At 44.7% G+C, this 18080-nt stretch overlaps 1 protein-coding gene across 1 annotated transcript in view; it reads left to right on the plus strand.

Moving 5' to 3' along the window:
- Window positions 1-13984, plus strand: part of LOC106576788 (DNA nucleotidylexotransferase) — a 172898-nt gene extending 158914 nt beyond the window's left edge. The window contains exon 11 of the mRNA XM_014154191.2: window positions 12283-13984. Coding sequence (XP_014009666.1) covers window positions 12283-12369 — 87 coding nt within the window. The 3' untranslated portion in view covers window positions 12370-13984. The remainder of the gene's footprint in view (window positions 1-12282) is intronic.
- The last annotated feature ends 4096 nt before the right edge of the window (window positions 13985-18080 follow it).

An 18080-nucleotide genomic window follows, 5' to 3' on the forward strand; every position in this document is an offset into this window, starting at 1 on the left:
CCTCCAGCGACGCTCCCCAGCCAGGGTTCTCCAACAACGCTCCCCAGTCTGGGGCCTCCAGCGACACCCCTCAGCCCGGGGCCTCCAGTGATGCCCCTCAGCCTGGAGTCTCCAGCGACGCTCCTCAGCCCGGAGTCTCCAGCGACGCTCCTCAGTCCAGATTCTCCAGCGACGCTCCTCAGCCCGGAGTCTCCAGCGACGCTCCTCAGCCCGGAGTCTCCAGCGACGCCTCTCAGCCCGGGGTCTCCAGCGACGCCTCTCAGCCCGGGGTCTCCAGCGACGCCTCTCAGCCCGGGATCTCCAGCGACGCCTCTCAGCCCGGTGTCTCCAGCGACGCCTCTCAGCCCGGGGTCTCCAGCGACGCCTCTCAGCCCGGGGTCTCCAGCGACGCCTCTCAGCCCGGGGTCTCCAGCGACGCTCCTCAGCCCGGATTCTCCAGCGACGCTCCTCAGCCCGGAGTCTCCAGCGACGCTCCTCAGCCCGGAGTCTCCAGCGACACTCCTCAGCCCGGAGTCTCCAGCGACACTCCTCAGCCCGGGGTCTCCAGCGACGCCTCTCAGCCCGGGGCCTCCAGCGACGCCTCTCAGCCCGGGGCCTCCAGCGACGCCTCTCAGCCCGGGGCCTCCAGCGACGCCTCTCAGCCCGGGGCCTCCAGCGATGCCGCGCAGCACAGAGTCTTCTGAACGGGAGCTACGCCCAGAGCCAGAGCCACCTCCGTAGTGGGAGGATTGGGAAGGGGGGGTGTAGCACAGGGACCGTCGTTGACGGTGGCCACCCTCCCTTCCCTCCCTTTAAGTTTGGGGTTGTTTTTGTGGGGTTTTTGTTTTTGAGGTGCATTCGGGGTCTGCACCTTTGGGGGGTGTACTGTCACGTCCTGACCAGTAACAGGGGTTATTTGTCATTGTAGTTTGGTCAGGGCGTGGCAGGGGGTGTTTGTTCTGTGTGTTTCGGTGTTTTTGGTTTAGGTTCTATGTTTTCTATTTCTATGTTTATATCTAGTTTTCTATTTCTATGTTGGGTTTTTGGCAATGACCTCCAATTAGAGGCAGCTGGTTGTCGTTGTCTCTAATTGGATGCCATATTTAGTTGTGTTTGTTTCACTTGTGTTTTGTGGGTGGTTGATTTCCTGTGTAGTCTGTGTTGCCTTACGGAACTGTTTCGTCATTTTGTTTATTTTGTTTAAGTGTTTTCATCAAATAAATTAAGTATGAGCACTTTACCCACTGAGCCTTGGTCCTATCCTTACGACGCCTATGACAAATACAGTGGGGGAAAAAAGTATTTGATCCCTGCTGATTTTGTACGTTTGCCCACTTACAAAGAAATGATCAGAAATGATCAGTGAGAGACAGAATAACAACAACAAAAATCCAGAAAAACGCATGTCAAAAATGTTATAAAATGATTTCCATTTTAATGAGGGAAATAAGTATTTGACCCCTCTGCAAAACATGACTTAGTACTTGGTGGCAAAACCCTTGTTGGCAATCACAGAGGTCAGACGTTTCTTGTAGTTGGCCACCAGGTTTGCACACATCTCAGGACGGATTTTGTCCCACTCCTCTTTGCATATCTTCTCCAAGTCATTAAGGTTTCGAGGCTGACGTTTGGCAACTCGAACATTCAGCTCCCTCCACAGATTTTCTATGGGATTAAGGTCTGGAGACTGGCTAGGCCACTCCAGGATCTTAATGTGCTTCTTCTTGAGCCACTCCTTTGTTGCCTTGGCCGTGTGTTTTGGGTCATTGTCATGCTGGAATACCCATCCACGACCCATTTTCAATGCCCTGGCTGAGGGAAGGAGGTTCTCACCCAAGATTTGACAGTACATGGCCCCGTCAAATGATGCGGTGAAGTTGTCCTGTCCCCTTAGCAGAAAAACACCCCCAAAGCATAATGTTTCCACCTCCATGTTTGACGGTGGAGATGGTGTTCTTGGGGTCATAGGCAGCATTCCTCCTCCTCCAAACACGGCGAGTTGAGTTGATGCCAAAGAGCTCCATTTTGGTCTCATCTAACCACAACACTTTCACCAGTTGTCCTCGGAATCATTCAGATGTTCATTGGCAAACTTCAGACAGGCATGTATATGTATTCTTGAGCAGGGGGACCTTGCGGGCGCTGCAAGATTTCAGTCCTTCACGGCGTAGTGTGTTACCAATTGTTTTCTTGGTGACAATGGTCCCAGCTGCCTTGAGATCATTGACAAGATCCTCCCGTGTAGGTCTGGGCTGATTCCTCACCGTTCTCATGATCATTGCAACCCCATGAGGTGAGATCTTGCATGGAGCCCCAGGCCGAGGGATATTGACAGTTCTTTTGTGTTTCTTCGATTTGCGAATAATCGCACCAAATGTTGTCACCTTCTCACCAAGCTGCTTGGCAATGGTCTTGTAGCCCATTCCAGCCTTGTGTAGGTCTACAATCTTGTCCCTGACATCCTTGGAGAGCTCTTTGGTCTTGGCCATGGTGGAGAGTTTGGAATCTGATTGATTGATTGCTTCTGTGGACATGTGTCTTTTTTACAGGTAACAAGTTGCGGTTAGGAGCACTCCCTTTAAGAGTGTGCTCCTAATCTCAGCTCGTTACCTGTATAAAAGACACCTGGGAGCCAGAAATCTTTCTGATTGAGAGGGGGTCAAATACTTATTTCCCTCATTAAAATGAAAATCAATTTATAACATTTTTGACATGCGTTTTTTTATTTTTGTTATTCTGTCTCTCACTGTTCAAATAAACCTACCATTAAAATTATAGACTGATCCTTTCTTTATCAGTGGGCAAACGCACAAAATCAGCAGGGGATCAAATACTTTTTTCCCCCCACTGTAGGCGATGAGATGTAATGCCTTTATCTTCCTCTGATGATTACATTTGGACACTCATGAACAAATAACGGTAATTTACTGGATGTTTATATGGCTACATAAACACAAATGAAACCAAAACGTATGAAACCATGGGGGCCAAATAAACTCATTCTGTGTGTATGATTAAAAGGTTGATTATCTGGCACTGTTTTCCCTTACTGCCCAGTGCATTGGGCTGATTAGCAGGCTGAGAGAGTTAGGTAATGAAAACCACATTCAGCTCAATAGCCTTTTTATGGTTCAGAGTGGTTTATGATGCTAACACTAATTGCTGGGTTGATTAGTTAGGTGTCTGAGTTGTCTCCTCTCTCTATGGTTCAATTCTGTTGCTCTAGGGTGCCTGAAGAAGGCTGGGGGTGTGCGCTTGTGTGTGTGTGTGTGTGTTCTGATCGTGGGTGGATCATTTCAGTAGGACAGCAGAGGCCCAAATCGACTCCCTCTTTTCCGCCACTGTCAGCCCTTTCCTGTAAGCTGCAATAAAGATTGATTAATTTAGAGACAATCCAAATATTTTCGATTCATCAATCTCTAGGAAATAACAACCTGGTTCAAGGTGATGACAGTAAGGAGAAAACTATCTAAACAAAGGGAGGGAGGAAGGCTGTGGCCCACGCTGGTATGCCTTACGTAATAGCCTTGATGTGGTTTGATACAGTGTCTATAGATTTCTAATGGAAAGACCCACAGGAATAGTATGACGGGGACAGTAGAAATATGATACAGTAAGCTATAGGTGAATGTGTATCTTCCTTACTGAAACAATATGTTCTTCAGTCCTGGGGAAACCTTTTTAGAGGTGTCAAATGTAAATGGTTGATTTTGGAAAGGTGACTATTTCAAAATACTTATTTTCCTTTCAATACATAAAATGCATTGCTTGCTGTCCAACAGAGGAAAACAAACACAACAGTCCTGAATTGCCATGTCCTTCAGACATACTTATCTCTGCCAATGTATTATACTCTAGATGATGAATATCAACACTGAGATTACAATAAAAAAATAAAGTAGCCTACTCTCCGACATGCCACCTGTTGTGTGTGTTTGTCGTATTTGTGTAGCCTTTGTAAATTTACATGTTCCTATTAGTTGTTTTTTTGTGTGGATTTGCATATTATTCAACCGTTTGCATATCCCTGTGTCTAAGGACCCACAAGCCAGCAGGTCTGTTGCAGTATGTGTGTGCGGTGTGCGTGTGTGTGTGTTTGTTTTTACTATTCTTGTGGGTAGCAGAAGTCTCGTTGGTCCCCACAAGTAAAAAATAAAAGCTAATTTTAGGCTTAGGTTTAGGTTTAAGAGGGTTTCTGTTTGTGCTGGTATCAAACCTTGGGTTGTATGTGCCTATTGCAACTTCCTGCTCTGTCCGCATGTTGCAAGTCAGTCTGGTCTGGAGAGGGTGGGGGAACATGGGGTGGTTATTTACCTGAGGGACAATGGAGGTTGATAGCTCATAGGGGTCACCTGCGACAGTTCAACGAGAGGAAGACAACAATAAGAGGAAGACGAGGGTTGATTAAGTGCTGAGGGTAATCAAGTATAAAAAAAATATAATAATAAATCATGCAACTGGATCAATACATTTCTGTGAAATCACACCAAGTGATAAAGGGATTGAGGGATTACATGCTACACAAATAAGTGCTATGTTAAAGCGGTGAATATAAAAAAATGAAATAAATGTAAAGGACAAAACCAAAGACAAAACAAGACAGGGAAAATAAACCCTTTTTTTCCCTGAACTTCCTCCTGGTGTTGGTGGACCCTCTGGCTCTCCTAATTGGGCCCCCACCGACTCCTACAGGTCAAGGCTGTATATTATTCTTTAGCATTGAAGCGAAGTCCAGACAAGTTTAAGTTTGGCTATCCACCTGGATGCAGCTGCTCTTCTCTGGGTTATGGTCCAGGAGGCTTTCATCTCCAGACCAGTGATGTTGTGGGGTGTGCTTGAAAGTGTTTGACCAGGTGTGCACTTGTAGTGTGTTTTTTCAATTGTGTACAGGTGTGTGTCTGTGTGTGTGTGTGTGTGTGTCTGTGTGTGTGTGTGTGTGTGTGTGTGTGTGTGTGTGTGTGTGTGTGTGTGTGTGTGTGTGTGTGTGTGTGTGTGTGTGTGTGTGTGTGTGTGTGTGTGTGTGTGTGTGCGGGCGTGCGGATGGGCATGGCTCTTTGAGTGGCAGCCTAGCATTTCCATCAGGCCCATCCTTTTGAGTGGCAGCCAACCATTTTCATCAGGCCCATCCATCAGCCTGTGTGTCATGGCAGGGAGGCAGTGACATAGAGCAGAGCTGGGGCAGGTGTTTAGAGGGCCTGATGTCTGTGTTCACATCCATGAGATCTGTAATTATGCAGTGGACAGAAAAAATACACAGCTGATTAGCTGCTCATTAATTAAGGCAAGGACACTGAAATGCTGGAATGCAAACTCCAGCTCCTCTGCCCTTTGGCCTGAGCTGGTACTGCTACACTTACCCTGTTGGAAGTGGAGTGCTTACTATAGTTGTGTTATGGCAGAATAAAGTAGTACTTATTGTAGTACATGGAAGGTAGGATCATTTGTGCATGACAAATGCTCCTTACTGGAGGAAAAGAGTTTACGTGAAGTCTCAGAAGAGCAACAATTTGTTCTTGGTCAAAGCTTTCAGGTGGCCAGTAAGTAAAGAAACCTTATCCCCAGAGGGGATTGGACAGAGCTCATATTTACAGAGCTCATATTTCACAGACCAGGCTTTGACTTGATCCAGGACCATGGCTAAATTGGTCAGTAGTTGGAGCTGATCCTTGTCTGTTCTGGTTCCTTTGTTAGCTGGACCTTAAAGTTTACCATAGCTTTCCGTAGAGCCTTTTGAACAGCTAGCATGCATCTTGTTACGGATGCCTGAACTATGAGCTAAATCACCTTTAGAACTGACTGTCCAAAGCACTTACATTTGACCACTTCACCAGTTTCCCAGTCACTGTGTGTATTTTGACTTATTTGCTCCCTGAAATCTCAGTCTGCTCTGGAACTATGGAGTTGGGAAGAATAGAGCCAGTAGCAACCATCTCTGTGGAAAGGTTTTAATGCTGTAACTCTATCTTCCACTGACCCTACGCACACTTGTTAGACTATATACAGTTGAAGTCGGAAGTTTACATACACTTAGGTTGGAGTCATTAAAACTCGTTTTTCAACCACTCCACAAATTTCTTGTTAAGCAAATACAGTTTTGGCAAGTCGGTTAGGACATCTACTTTGTGCATGACACAAGTAATTTTTCCAACAGTTGTTTACAGACAGATTATTTCACTTATAATTCATTGTATCACAATTCCAGTGGGTCAGAAGTTTACATACACTAAGTTGACTGTGCCTTTAAACAGCTTGGAAAATTCCAGAAAATAATGTCATGGCTTTAGAAGCTTCTGATAGGCTAATCGACATAATTTGAGTCAGTTGGAGGTGTACATGTGGATGTATTTCAAGGCCTACCTTCAAACTCAGTGCCTCTTTTCTTGACATCATGGCGAGCACATGGAGGGCTTTGCGGCCCCCCAAAGAAATGCCACCCCACACCATGACTGACCCACCGCCAAATCGGTCATGCTGGAGGATGTTGCTGGCAGCAGAACGTTCTCCACGGCGTCCCCAGACTCTGTCACGTCTGTCACATGTGCTCAGTGTGAACCTGCTTTCATCTGTGAAGAGCACAGGGCGCCAGTGGCGAATTTGCCAATCTTGGTGTTCTCTGGCAAATGCCAAACGTCCTGCACGGTGTTGGGCTGTAAGCACAACCCCCACCTGTGGACGTCGGGCCCTCATACCACCCTTATGGAGTCTGTTTCTGACCGTTTGAGCAGACACATGCACATTTGTGGCCTGCTGGAGGTCATTTTGCAGGGCTCTGGCAGTGCTCCTCCTTGCACAATGGCGGAGGTAGCGGTCCTGCTCCTGGGTTGTTGCCCTCCTACGGCCTCCTCCACGTCTCCTGATGTACTGGCCTGTCTCCCGGTAGCGCCTCCATGCTCTGGACACTACGCTGACAGACACAGCAAACCTTCTTGCCACAGCTCGCATTGATGTGCCATCCTGGATGAGCTGCACTACCTGAGCCACTTGTGTGGGTTGTAGACTCCGTCTCATGCTACCACTAGAGTGAAAGCACCGCCAGCATTCAAAAGTGACCAAAACATCAGCCAGGAAGCATAGGAACTGAGAAGTGGTCTTGCTTATTGCCTATAATTTCCACCTGTTGTCTATTCCATTTGCACAACAGCATGTGACATTTATTGTCAATCAGTGTTGCTTCCTAAGTGGACAGTTTGATTTCACAGAAGTGTGATTGACTTGGAGTTACATTGTGTTGTTTAAGTGTTCCCTTTATTTTTTTGAGCAGTATATATCCACTGTAAAACGAGTCCTATATCGACATAACCGGAAAGGTCGCTCAGCAAGGAAGAAGCCACTGCTCCAAAACCGCCATAAAAAAAGCCAGACTACGGTTTGCAACTGCACATGTGTCACGCCCTGCCCATAGAGAGGGTTTTGTTCTCTATTTTGGCTAGGCCAGGGTGTGACTAGGGTGGTTGTTCTATGTTCCTTTTTCTATGTTTTTGTATTTCTTTGTTTTGGGCCGAGTATGGTTCCTAATCAGAGGCAGCTGTCTATCGTTGTCTCTGATTAGAATCATACTTAGGCAGCCTTTTCCCACCTGTGCTTTGTGGGATCTTGTGTTTGTGTAGCTGCATGTGAGCAGCCCAGAACGTCACGCTTCATTTTCGTCTGTATTGTTTTGGTGAGTTTCATATTTATTAAACATGTGGAACTCTAAGTACGCTGCACCTTGGTCTACTCCTTTAGACAATCGTGACAACATGAGGACAAAGATCGTATTTTTTGGAGAAATGTCCTCTGGTCTGATGAAACAAAAATAGAACTGTTTGGCCATAATGACCATCGTTATGTTTGGAAGAAAAGGGGGGCTTGCAAGCCGAAGAACACCATCCCAACCATGAAGCACGGGGGTGGCAGCATCATGTTGTGGGGGTGCTTTGCTGCAGGAGGGACAGGAGCACTTCACAAAATAGATGGAAGGAAAATTATGTGGATATATTGAAACAACATCTCAAGACATCAGTCAGGAAGTTAAATCTTGGTCGCAAATGGGTCTTCCAAATGACCCCAAGCATACTTCCAAAGTTGTGGAAAAATGGCTTAAGGACAACAAAGTCAAGGTACTGGAGTGGCAATTACAAAGCCCTGACCTCAATTCTATAGAAAATATGTGGGCAGAACTGAAAAGGCGTGTGTGAGCAAGGAGGCCTACAAACCTGATTCAGTTACACCAGCTCTGTCAGGAGGAATGGGCCAAAATTCACCCAACTTATTGTGGGAAGCTTGTGGAAGGCTACCCGAAACGTTTGGGCAATGCTACGAAATACTAATTGAGTGTATGTAAACTTCTGACCCACTGGGAATGTGATGAAAGAAATAAAAGCTGAAACAAATCATTCTCTCTACTATTATTCTGACATTTCACATTCTTAAAATAAAGTGGTGATCCTAACTGACCTAAGACAGGGAATTTTTACTAGGATCAAATGTTAGAAATTGTGAAAACTGAGTTTAAATGTATCTGGCTAAGGTGTATGTAAACTTCCGACTTCAACTGTATACATAAACCATTTAACACTCAATCACACACACTATATGTGACCCATTTCAGGAAACAAGGCGTATGTCGCAAGTCACGACTTCACAGGAGAGCCATTTGAACGTTTTTTTTTTCTTCTTTTTTTATTAAAATTAATTGTTAACCTAGCTAGCTAGCTACATGTCTTAAGCGAAAGTGTAATGCTAACATTAGCTGGCTGGCGCCCTAGCTAACGTTACGTGCATGATGTAATTATTTGTATCCCAGAGCCATTTGCTTTGCTAGTTAGAGCCTAATGTTAGCTAGCTAACATTGAACCTGGTTGGTTAGCTCCCAGCAGATTCATGCAGGGTAGTAACGACATGATTTGGCACTATGTTCATTGTTGTTTAACTAGCTAATGTTAGCTGGCTGGCTCGTTAGCTAACGTTACGTTACGTGTGTGATCTTACACGTTGTTTACCTTGCTAGCTAGCTTCAAGTCACGACTTCACAGGAGAGCCATTTGAACGTTTTTTTTTTCTTCTTTTTTTATTAAAATTAATTGTTAACCTAGCTAGCTAGCTACATGTCTTAAGCGAAAGTGTAATGCTAACATTAGCTGGCTGGCGCCCTAGCTAACGTTACGTGCATGATGTAATTATTTGTATCCCAGAGCCATTTGCTTTGCTAGTTAGAGCCTAATGTTAGCTAGCTAACATTGAACCTGGTTGGTTAGCTCCCAGCAGATTCATGCAGGGTAGTAACGACATGATTTGGCACTATGTTCATTGTTGTTTAACTAGCTAATGTTAGCTGGCTGGCTCGTTAGCTAACGTTACGTTACGTGTGTGATCTTACACGTTGTTTACCTTGCTAGCTAGCTTCATGTCTTAAGCTAAAGTGTACAACACCCTTTGAATATGGCCGGTGTCAGTAAACATCGGCAAAAAAACAAACGTAATGAAATTGTTGACAGCAGTTCTGGTTAGGCTGTTTTCATGAGGTAAACAAATCATCGGCCAGAGCGTCTAGTGTGCACTCTGAACGCCCCGAGAGCGAAACAAAATGGTTGGGGCTGAAGTTTAAGAGGGTGTGAACGATGCTGAATGGATGTAGACAAAGAAGAGCTCTTCACTAGATACCAAAACATTCAAAGCCATTTTCTCAAAAGTGAGTTCACAAGTTTATCAACTTTCAAAGCAGAATTACTTTCCCATTGTTCCTCAAAAATGCAGTGTATGATATGCAATTTTGTAGCTCTGAGTCTCTACTTTTATCCAGTGTAAAAAACACAATTTCAAATTTTGCTACATAAGACCAAATCCAGTTGGTGAGTCCCATATTGACATTCCCACACAAAACCCACACACATACACCACCACACACGCAGACCAATACAACACAAACACACATACATACACATTACACACACACGCATGCACACTCACACACACTTTTACACTCATCATTTGCTGCTGCTACTCTGTTCTTCATTTTACTCTAATTTTCTATCCTCTAATTATCTATTCTCTAATTATCTATCCTGGTGCATAGTCACTTTAACCTGCCTTCATGTACATATCTGGTACTGGTACTCCCTGTATGTAGCTCCATTCTTGTGTATTTTATTTTATTCTTCTTGTGTTACTATTTTTTTGTGTTGCATTGTTGGGACTCGTAAGCAAGCATTTCACGGTAAAGTCTTTGTTTTCTATATGTTCTGTATGTGTGTGTGTGCCTTGCGGGCATGGCTGCATTTGCTGAGAGTCAGGAGATAATCAAATTGAGAGGATCAAGATTCAAGCCTTGACTGTTTGTAAAATAGATTATATCAACAGAGATAGAAGTCAAATGAAGACTGAAAGAGTGTTTAAACAGACTGGACCGTCGCTGGCCTGACTGCTTTTACCCAGCATGCACTTAGGGCTTCTAACATCCCCCTTGTCATTTGCATTGTAAATAACGAGTTGGCATGGCGGGATATATGCCTAGAAGTGCTTTTCACTCTCTCCTACCAGTTATGCTTGGTTATCATCTGCCGTTAGCTGGCAGAAAGGCCACATTTTTCCTCTCTTCTCATTTCTGTGTGTCAGGTCTAGTTTAGCACTTCAAGGCAGAATGTGTCAGGGTTAAAGCTTTTCACCGGTCCTCTCACACTCACAAGGTGAGTCAGGCTCACCACTGAAACATAGCGTTACTTAGAGCAAGGTCAGAGTTTTTTTTATGACTGTGAGGAGGACGCAGGTAGCTGGATATAAATCTGGGCGTTCCCGCTATGGTCGGAGTTGGCACATTTACTGTTCAGTAGCAAATGTTGGCCATAAGAATGATGGCCTCCATTCTACTTTATATGAGTTAATGCACATCTTGATAGGTTAGATTTTCATCAAATCATAGCAACTGTGTATTCTTGGTTCAAGGGGTACTGTTGTGAGTCAGAAGAGAAAAGTCTAGTAACTGACCATGTTGACTCATTGATATAGTGATCTCATATTGAGTTACTGATCTAATCATACTTGTGCTTCTATGGTTTGACCCTTGAGATGTTTTCAGGGCGTGCGTGGCCTCTTGCCGTCAAGCCATGTCAACTCTCACAGTCTATTTATGTGTTTGTAATGTTGCAGACTACAGTACATGAAGACACCTGCTCGTTGAACATCTCATTCCAAAATCATGGGTATTAATATGAAGTTGGTCCCCCCTTTGCTGCTATAACAGCCTCCACCTTTCTGGGAAGGCTTTCCACTAAATGTTGGAAGATTGGAAGCAAGTCCCCGCAGCATTCAGCCACAAGAGCATTAGTGAGGTCGGGCACTGGTGTTGGGCGATTAGGCCTGGCTCGCAGTCAGCATTCCAAATAATCCCAAAGGTGTTCGATGGGGTTGAGGTCAGGGCACTGTGCAGGCCAGTCAAGTTATTCCACACCGATCTCGACAAACCATTTCTGTATGGACCTCGCTTAGTACACGGGGGCATTGTCATGAAGAAACAGGAAAGGGCCTTCCCAAACTGTTGCCACAAAATTGGAAGCACAGAATAATCTAGAATGTCATTGTATGCTGTAGCGTTAAGATTTCCCATCAATGGAACTAATGGGCCTAGCCCAAACCATGAAAAACAGCCCGTGACCATTATTCTTCCTCCACCAAACATTACAGTTGGCACTATGCATTAGGGCAGGTAGCGTTCTCCTGGCATCCACCAAACCCAGATTAGTCCGTAGGACAGCCAGATGATGAAGCGTGATTCAAAACTCCAGAGAATGCGTTTCCACTGCTCCAGAGTCCAATGGCAGAGAGCATTAAACCACTCCAGCCAACTGCTAGGCCATGGAAACCCATTTCACGAAGCTCCCAACGAACAGTTATTGTGCTGACATTGCTTTCAGATGCAGTTTGGAAATCGGTAGTGAGTGTTGCACTCTGCGGTCCCGTTCTGTGAGCTTGTGTGGCCTACCACTTTGCGTATGAGCCGTTGTTGCTCCTATACGTTTCTACTTCACATTAACAGCACTTACAGTTGATCGGGGCAGCTCTAGCAGGGCAGAAATTTGATGAACTGACTTGTTGGAAAGGTGACATCCTATGACGGTGCCACGTTGAAAGTCACTGAGCCATTTTACTGCCAATGTTTATCTATGGAGATTGCATGGCTGTGTGTTCAGGTGTGAAACGGGTGTGGCTGAAATAACCAAATCCACTAATTTGAAGGGGTGTCCACATACTTTTGGACATGTAGTGTATATTTTATGTCTACAACGTTTCTGAATCTAACCATCAATTTTGTCTTTGTTCTTTCTCCAGAAACTATTCCTACCGGCAACTTCAGAGGAGGATATCTTTGCCCATCTGGGTTTGGAGTATGTGGAGCCCTGGCAGAGAAACGCATAAGCATGTTTCCCTCACAGACACCCATACAATGCCACCTTGGCTACATACAGTACATCACTCCCATCTGTCTACCCGCTCGGCTACACACTCCTGCAATCTCATTTCAAAGAGCCTAATCTGGGTTGATTTCTATACTTGTGTTTTGTTGTTGGACTAGATGCTGATGTATGATTCATCATTTTAGTCTTTTCATCATGCCTGGCTGCTTTCTGTTAGCCTCTTAGCGAGTAAACATTCTGCTCTGTCATTCACAACACACTTTTCTCTGAGCATTCTTATCTATGTGACTGATACAAAGCTAAATCAACAAATGAATTGCCTGTGGTGGCTGCGAGGTAAAAAGGGAGAGAGGAGAGGGGTATAAGCGTGGGCGAGAGAGAGAAAGCCTCATCGAGAAAAATGGTTGTAATCAACCTCCTCCTGGCAGGAGAGCGCTCAGCATGAACCAGAGCCAAGCCTCCTGGGAATGGAGAGGTGGGTAATGAGCTGCAGATAGGGGAGCATTCAGCATCCCCGTTTAGCCTCCGTTTGAGCCTCCACATCCACCGGAGATCATTTAGCAACCGCTCACAACAGCTACAGCCTTCTCCGCTCAGTCCACTGTCACGATCAATCCCTTTCCCGGGCACAGGACTGAATTGTGCTGATTAAGGCCAATCAACTGAACTGGACAAGCTGCAATGACCAGGGTTCATATGACAGTCAGTTCACATTGTAAATGCAATGTTGGTTATTAAGATAGATGTTGACATTTGCAAACATTTATTGCAATATACAGTAACTTAGTGAGTGTAGCCGTTTTAATGGCCTCTTGTTAGGAAGCATGGTATTATTCTTCCTACGGTAGCTTTGCTGGGACATAAAAATTCATCTGCTTGAGATATACTGTAATGGCCTGCTGTCCTGTCCACAATCTAGCCCATTTTCCCATGATGCTCAGGTAAAGCACATCCCATGATACCTCCGAAAGTGCAGATATACTGTACGTCACTGGGGCTATCGCATCCTAGTGAAGAACCCTATTTAAAGATCTTTAAGTAGAGCATCCCAGGCACATTGAGGAGTCGACCCTAGGGCCTAGCTCTCTCTCCCTTTACCCTCTTTCCCCTATCCAGGCTGGTCGGTCAAACAGAGAGCCACACTAAATGCATTGGATCTGAGATTGAGCTCACAGTTTCAACATCACTGTGAAGGCCTATCTGTTTTTCTATGGGGGACTGGGTCATTGGGATGTGTAACAATGAAACAATGAACAGTTCACTGTCCAGTTGAGGAAGCATAACTAATACTGCATGGACAAATACTTTTTAGCTGTGATGTCTTCAGTAATTACTATGGGATTAGTCCTAACAGTTTCACAATCTTGCAATTTTCTAGGATTTAAATCCCATTAATTCTGATCTGAAATGGTCCTGTCTGCCTTAACAATTAAAGAGGAGTGCTCCCACATATCACACACATTTAAGAGTGTGTCTTCTGTGATACAAAGTGAGAAATTGACTAAAAGTACACAAGTGTGACAGATACCACTGTATATGGAAGTGTATTACTGGCCATTTCATTCATACATTGCTGTGTTTGTTTGCTCTGCTTTGCAATAAATCAACAGACCATTCAGCAGCCTCTCAATTCTACCACCAGTGAAATAAACTGTTAACTGTTATTATAATATGCCCAGAACCTCAATAAACAAAATTACAAGGGAGCATCAACCAATTATCCAATCCTGAAAATGCATGTTGTCCAGGGCCCAGTTCTTCAAAAGTAATCTGATCAGATTTTGGCAATCGCTTAGAATGAAATCCATAGAAATAGAATGAATAGAACAGGCGTCTCCATTGGTTGACTTCACCAAAGTAAGGTTATGGTCAATAAACAGTGGTACAGTGCAGTATCAACTCTTCAATAAAATGATTCAGTAAATCTGGATTAAAATAATTACAATAGAATAGCAACCAGGTGGTCTTTGCACGTGAACGCAGCAATACACGTGTAATAACCTTGCATACTACCATTCTGTGCACCTGTTTCAGATCATTTAATATGATAATAAAAAATTCAAATCATGAATTTAATTCAACATAAAAATTTAAAAAATAAAGACTTTCCCTCTGTGTTATTAGCAAACAGGTAACTGCTAAAATAAAGGAAACAGTTGAGTAAATGAGGGATACAAAGTATTTTGAAAGCAGGTGCTTCCACACGGATGCTTACGGTCATGTATAAAAATATCCAGTTGCCCAGTACTTTGGCTACCATGGCTAGAAGAAGAGATCTCAGTGATTTTGAAAGAGGGGTCTCACAAGGAGCATAGGGGGTTTAAAGGGTGTATGTGTGTGTGTGTGTGTGTGTGTGTGTGTGTGTGTGTGTGTGTGTGTGTGTGTGTGTGTGTGTGTGTGTGTGTGTGTGTGTGTGTGTGTGTGTGTGTGTGTGTGTGTGTGTGTGTCTCAGTCACCACATCTCAAACCAATTGAACACTTATGGGAGATTCTGGAGCAGTGCCTGAGACAGCGTTTTCCACCACCATCAACAAATAACAAAATTATGGAATTTCTCATGGAACAATGGTGTCGCATCCCTCCAATAGAGTTCCAGACACTTGTAGAACCTATGCCAAGGCTCATTGAAGCTGTTCTGACAGCTCGGGGTGGACCAATGCCCTATTAAGACACTTCATGTTGGTGTTTCCTTTATGTTGGCAATTACGTGCATGTGTGCTTATTCATGACTTAAATGATGTGTGTGAATAAAACCAGCTTGATTCAATGAAAAAAAAGGTTGTGTTTTGCATTCCAAACAGTTTACATTACTCCCTATGCAATCTTTTTTAAACAGCACTTTACTCTCAGCAACATTCTACCGGCACCCATCCTATTAACTCAGCACGGAAGGGAGAATTTAAATTGAAGATTGGTGGTGGGTATACCATGTAGGTAGGTCCCACTGCGTGATTTCAGTTGCAACCCTTTTCCCTGACTTTTTTAACAGCCTCTGCACACTGAAATATCCCAATATAAACCTCCATATAAAAAGATGTAAGGTCATTCTACAGCTCTACCAATGTGTCAGCATGCAGATTATGGGGGTGATTGAGGGAGGTGATGATATCAGGACAGTTTGCATTGAAAGCTGGTGCGGGAGGTTGAGGTGGGGGCCGTTAGATTGATGACCGGCCCATTCAATAAGACAACTGGATCCACAGGGGCTCATGCACCAGCAAAAGTGATACTACACTTTTATCACTGAAAATGAACTTGACATTCATGGAGGCTTTTGTGTGCTGTGTTTGAAATCCTTTTTTAAAAAACTATTGGCATACTGTATGTGTGTATGTTTGTATTACACTACACTATCCAAGATCACATAGGTTTGCGTCGTATTATAGCCTAGAGAATAGCTATAACTATAAATGCATGGGCTTCCGCTCCAACTGCAATGTGGCGCATTGCTGTGCGTGCAGCAACACTGTCACAATATCACTGTCCTGCTTTCACTTACTGACAAAAGTTCTCTTTCAACTCAGCCATCCCCTAAACTAATAGAGGAGAGGAGACAGAAATAGATCAGGTTGAAGGCTGGTAATTTCATAGCTCCTTGAGTAAACTCTTCGTTATTGTATCAGAGGACAGTGATTTATTAGATGTGCTGCACAGGCTAGAATGTATTGTGTCTGGGCTAGTCAAAGCCAGTGGAGGAGGGTGACAGAATAAGGACGCTGTGTATCCTTGCCTCTCAAGTCTTGTCAGACTGTCAACTCACCCGGAGAGAAGTGAAACCGATACACGGCTGCAGTTTACGTGGAACAAGAGAGGAGAGAAGGGGGGAAATACTCAAGAGTGCCTGGCTTCATAGCTCACATGGTTAGAGTCACCCACACAAAAAAACAACAGACGTTTGAGAGAGATCTACTCTTAGCCCTGTAAATGTCTCCAGGTGCCTGTTGGATGGTTTTTCACTGGGGGGAAAACAGTCAATCAATCTGATTTGTACTCTAACCAATCATTATAATGGCGACGATAGTGTTGATTGGGCAACGCGCGTTAAAAAGACTCTCGTCTTCGTATTCCAGAATGAAACTGTGCACATCCACTACATTCCCTAAATACTCACCAAACAGCACCCAGATCCGTTCACAAGTTTTCTTTCACGAAGATAGGTTTAAAAATCTGCATTCTGCCATTGACAACTATTGAACAGACATTCAAGAAATCCAACAAAGTTGTTGCCTATTGCCAACACTGTCATTCTAAGAAAGATGCCATTTGTCTCCACTCATATTGTCTCATTACAAACAGATATGATAGACTCAATGGAGAGGGTTCATGTTTTCTTTAGGAGTCTTATCTTGTTCATGAAAGGGTAAATGAAAGGGGCTCAGAAAGGGACTCCTCGCTTGACCTGACAATGATACTGAGCTTGCTGTGGAGTAGCCTTGCATGGAGCTACTGCACAGTGTGTGTAGATCTCAGTGATAAATGAGCTGGATCCTGGATTCCTGGGGAGGTTGGGCCGGGCCTCAGGAAGTGTCCGCCTCCACAGGTGGAAGAGGACAGAATGGAAAGAGAAAATGGAGGAAGAAAAGAGGAGCTATGCCATCTGCTCCAGCACGTCACCTCGCTGCCCTCTACCTTCTGCTGTGTCTAAAAGAGGGGCTGTGGTGACCTTCTTGCCCATCCTCAAGCTGTCTTCGACCCCCCTTCTCTACCCCTCTCTCAGCCTACTGTCTGGTCCGGCAGCCGCGCCCCAAGAATAACCTGATAGGCCCACCGCCTTCTCGAGATAGTCATTTTGACACTCTTTGAATAGAGGGCCAATGGTTTAAACTCTCCCAAACCCCCTGTTGACCTGTAGTATTTTTAGGCATCACATTTCACGCCATGGTAAACACCTTCACCAGGAACGTCAGGGGCAAGACCACAATTCGACGGGGTGGATTTGGGGAAAATGAAGTCCTCAGATTCTTTTTAAAAATGTAGCCATTAGCATGTCGGACCAAGAGGGCATTTACGAATGTGCATTTAGGCTACATGACTGTGTCTGTGTGTGTGTAAGTGCATATTATCTATCAGAGAAGGTGGATATCTGAATCAGAAATACTCTGGTAGTTTTGGGAGGTTTCTGTCAGCCGAACAATGTCCGTGATGTCTTCAATGAGTAGTAGCTCCTGCATTTGGGTCAACCTCTTTCCACAGGTAATTAACATTTACATTACATTTAAGTCATTTAGCAGACGCTCTTATCCAGAGTGACTTACAAATTGGTGCATTCACCTTATGATATCCAGTGGAACAACCACTTTACAATAGTGCATCTAAATCTTTTAAGGGGGGGGGGTTAGAAGGATTACTTTATCCTATCCTAGGTATTCCTTAAAGAGGTGGGGTTTCAGGTGTCTCCGGAAGGTGGTGATTGACTCCGCTGTCCTGGCGTCGTGAGGGAGCTTGTTCCACCATTGGGGTGCCAGAGCAGCGAACAGTTTTGACTGGGCTGAGCGGGAACTGTGCTTCCTCAGAGGTAGGGGGGCCAGCAGGCCAGAGGTGGATGAACGCAGTGCCCTTGTTTGGGTGTAGGGCCTGATCAGAGCCTGAAGGTATGGAGGTGCCGTTCCCTTCACAGCTCCGTAGGCAATCACCATGGTCTTGTAGCGGATGCGAGCTTCAACTGGAAGCCAGTGGAGAGAGCGGAGGAGCGGGGTGACGTGAGAGAACTTG

Source organism: Salmo salar, chromosome ssa18, assembly GCF_905237065.1.
Source record: "Salmo salar chromosome ssa18, Ssal_v3.1, whole genome shotgun sequence".
In the NCBI taxonomy this organism is placed as follows: Eukaryota; Metazoa; Chordata; class Actinopteri; order Salmoniformes; family Salmonidae; genus Salmo; species Salmo salar.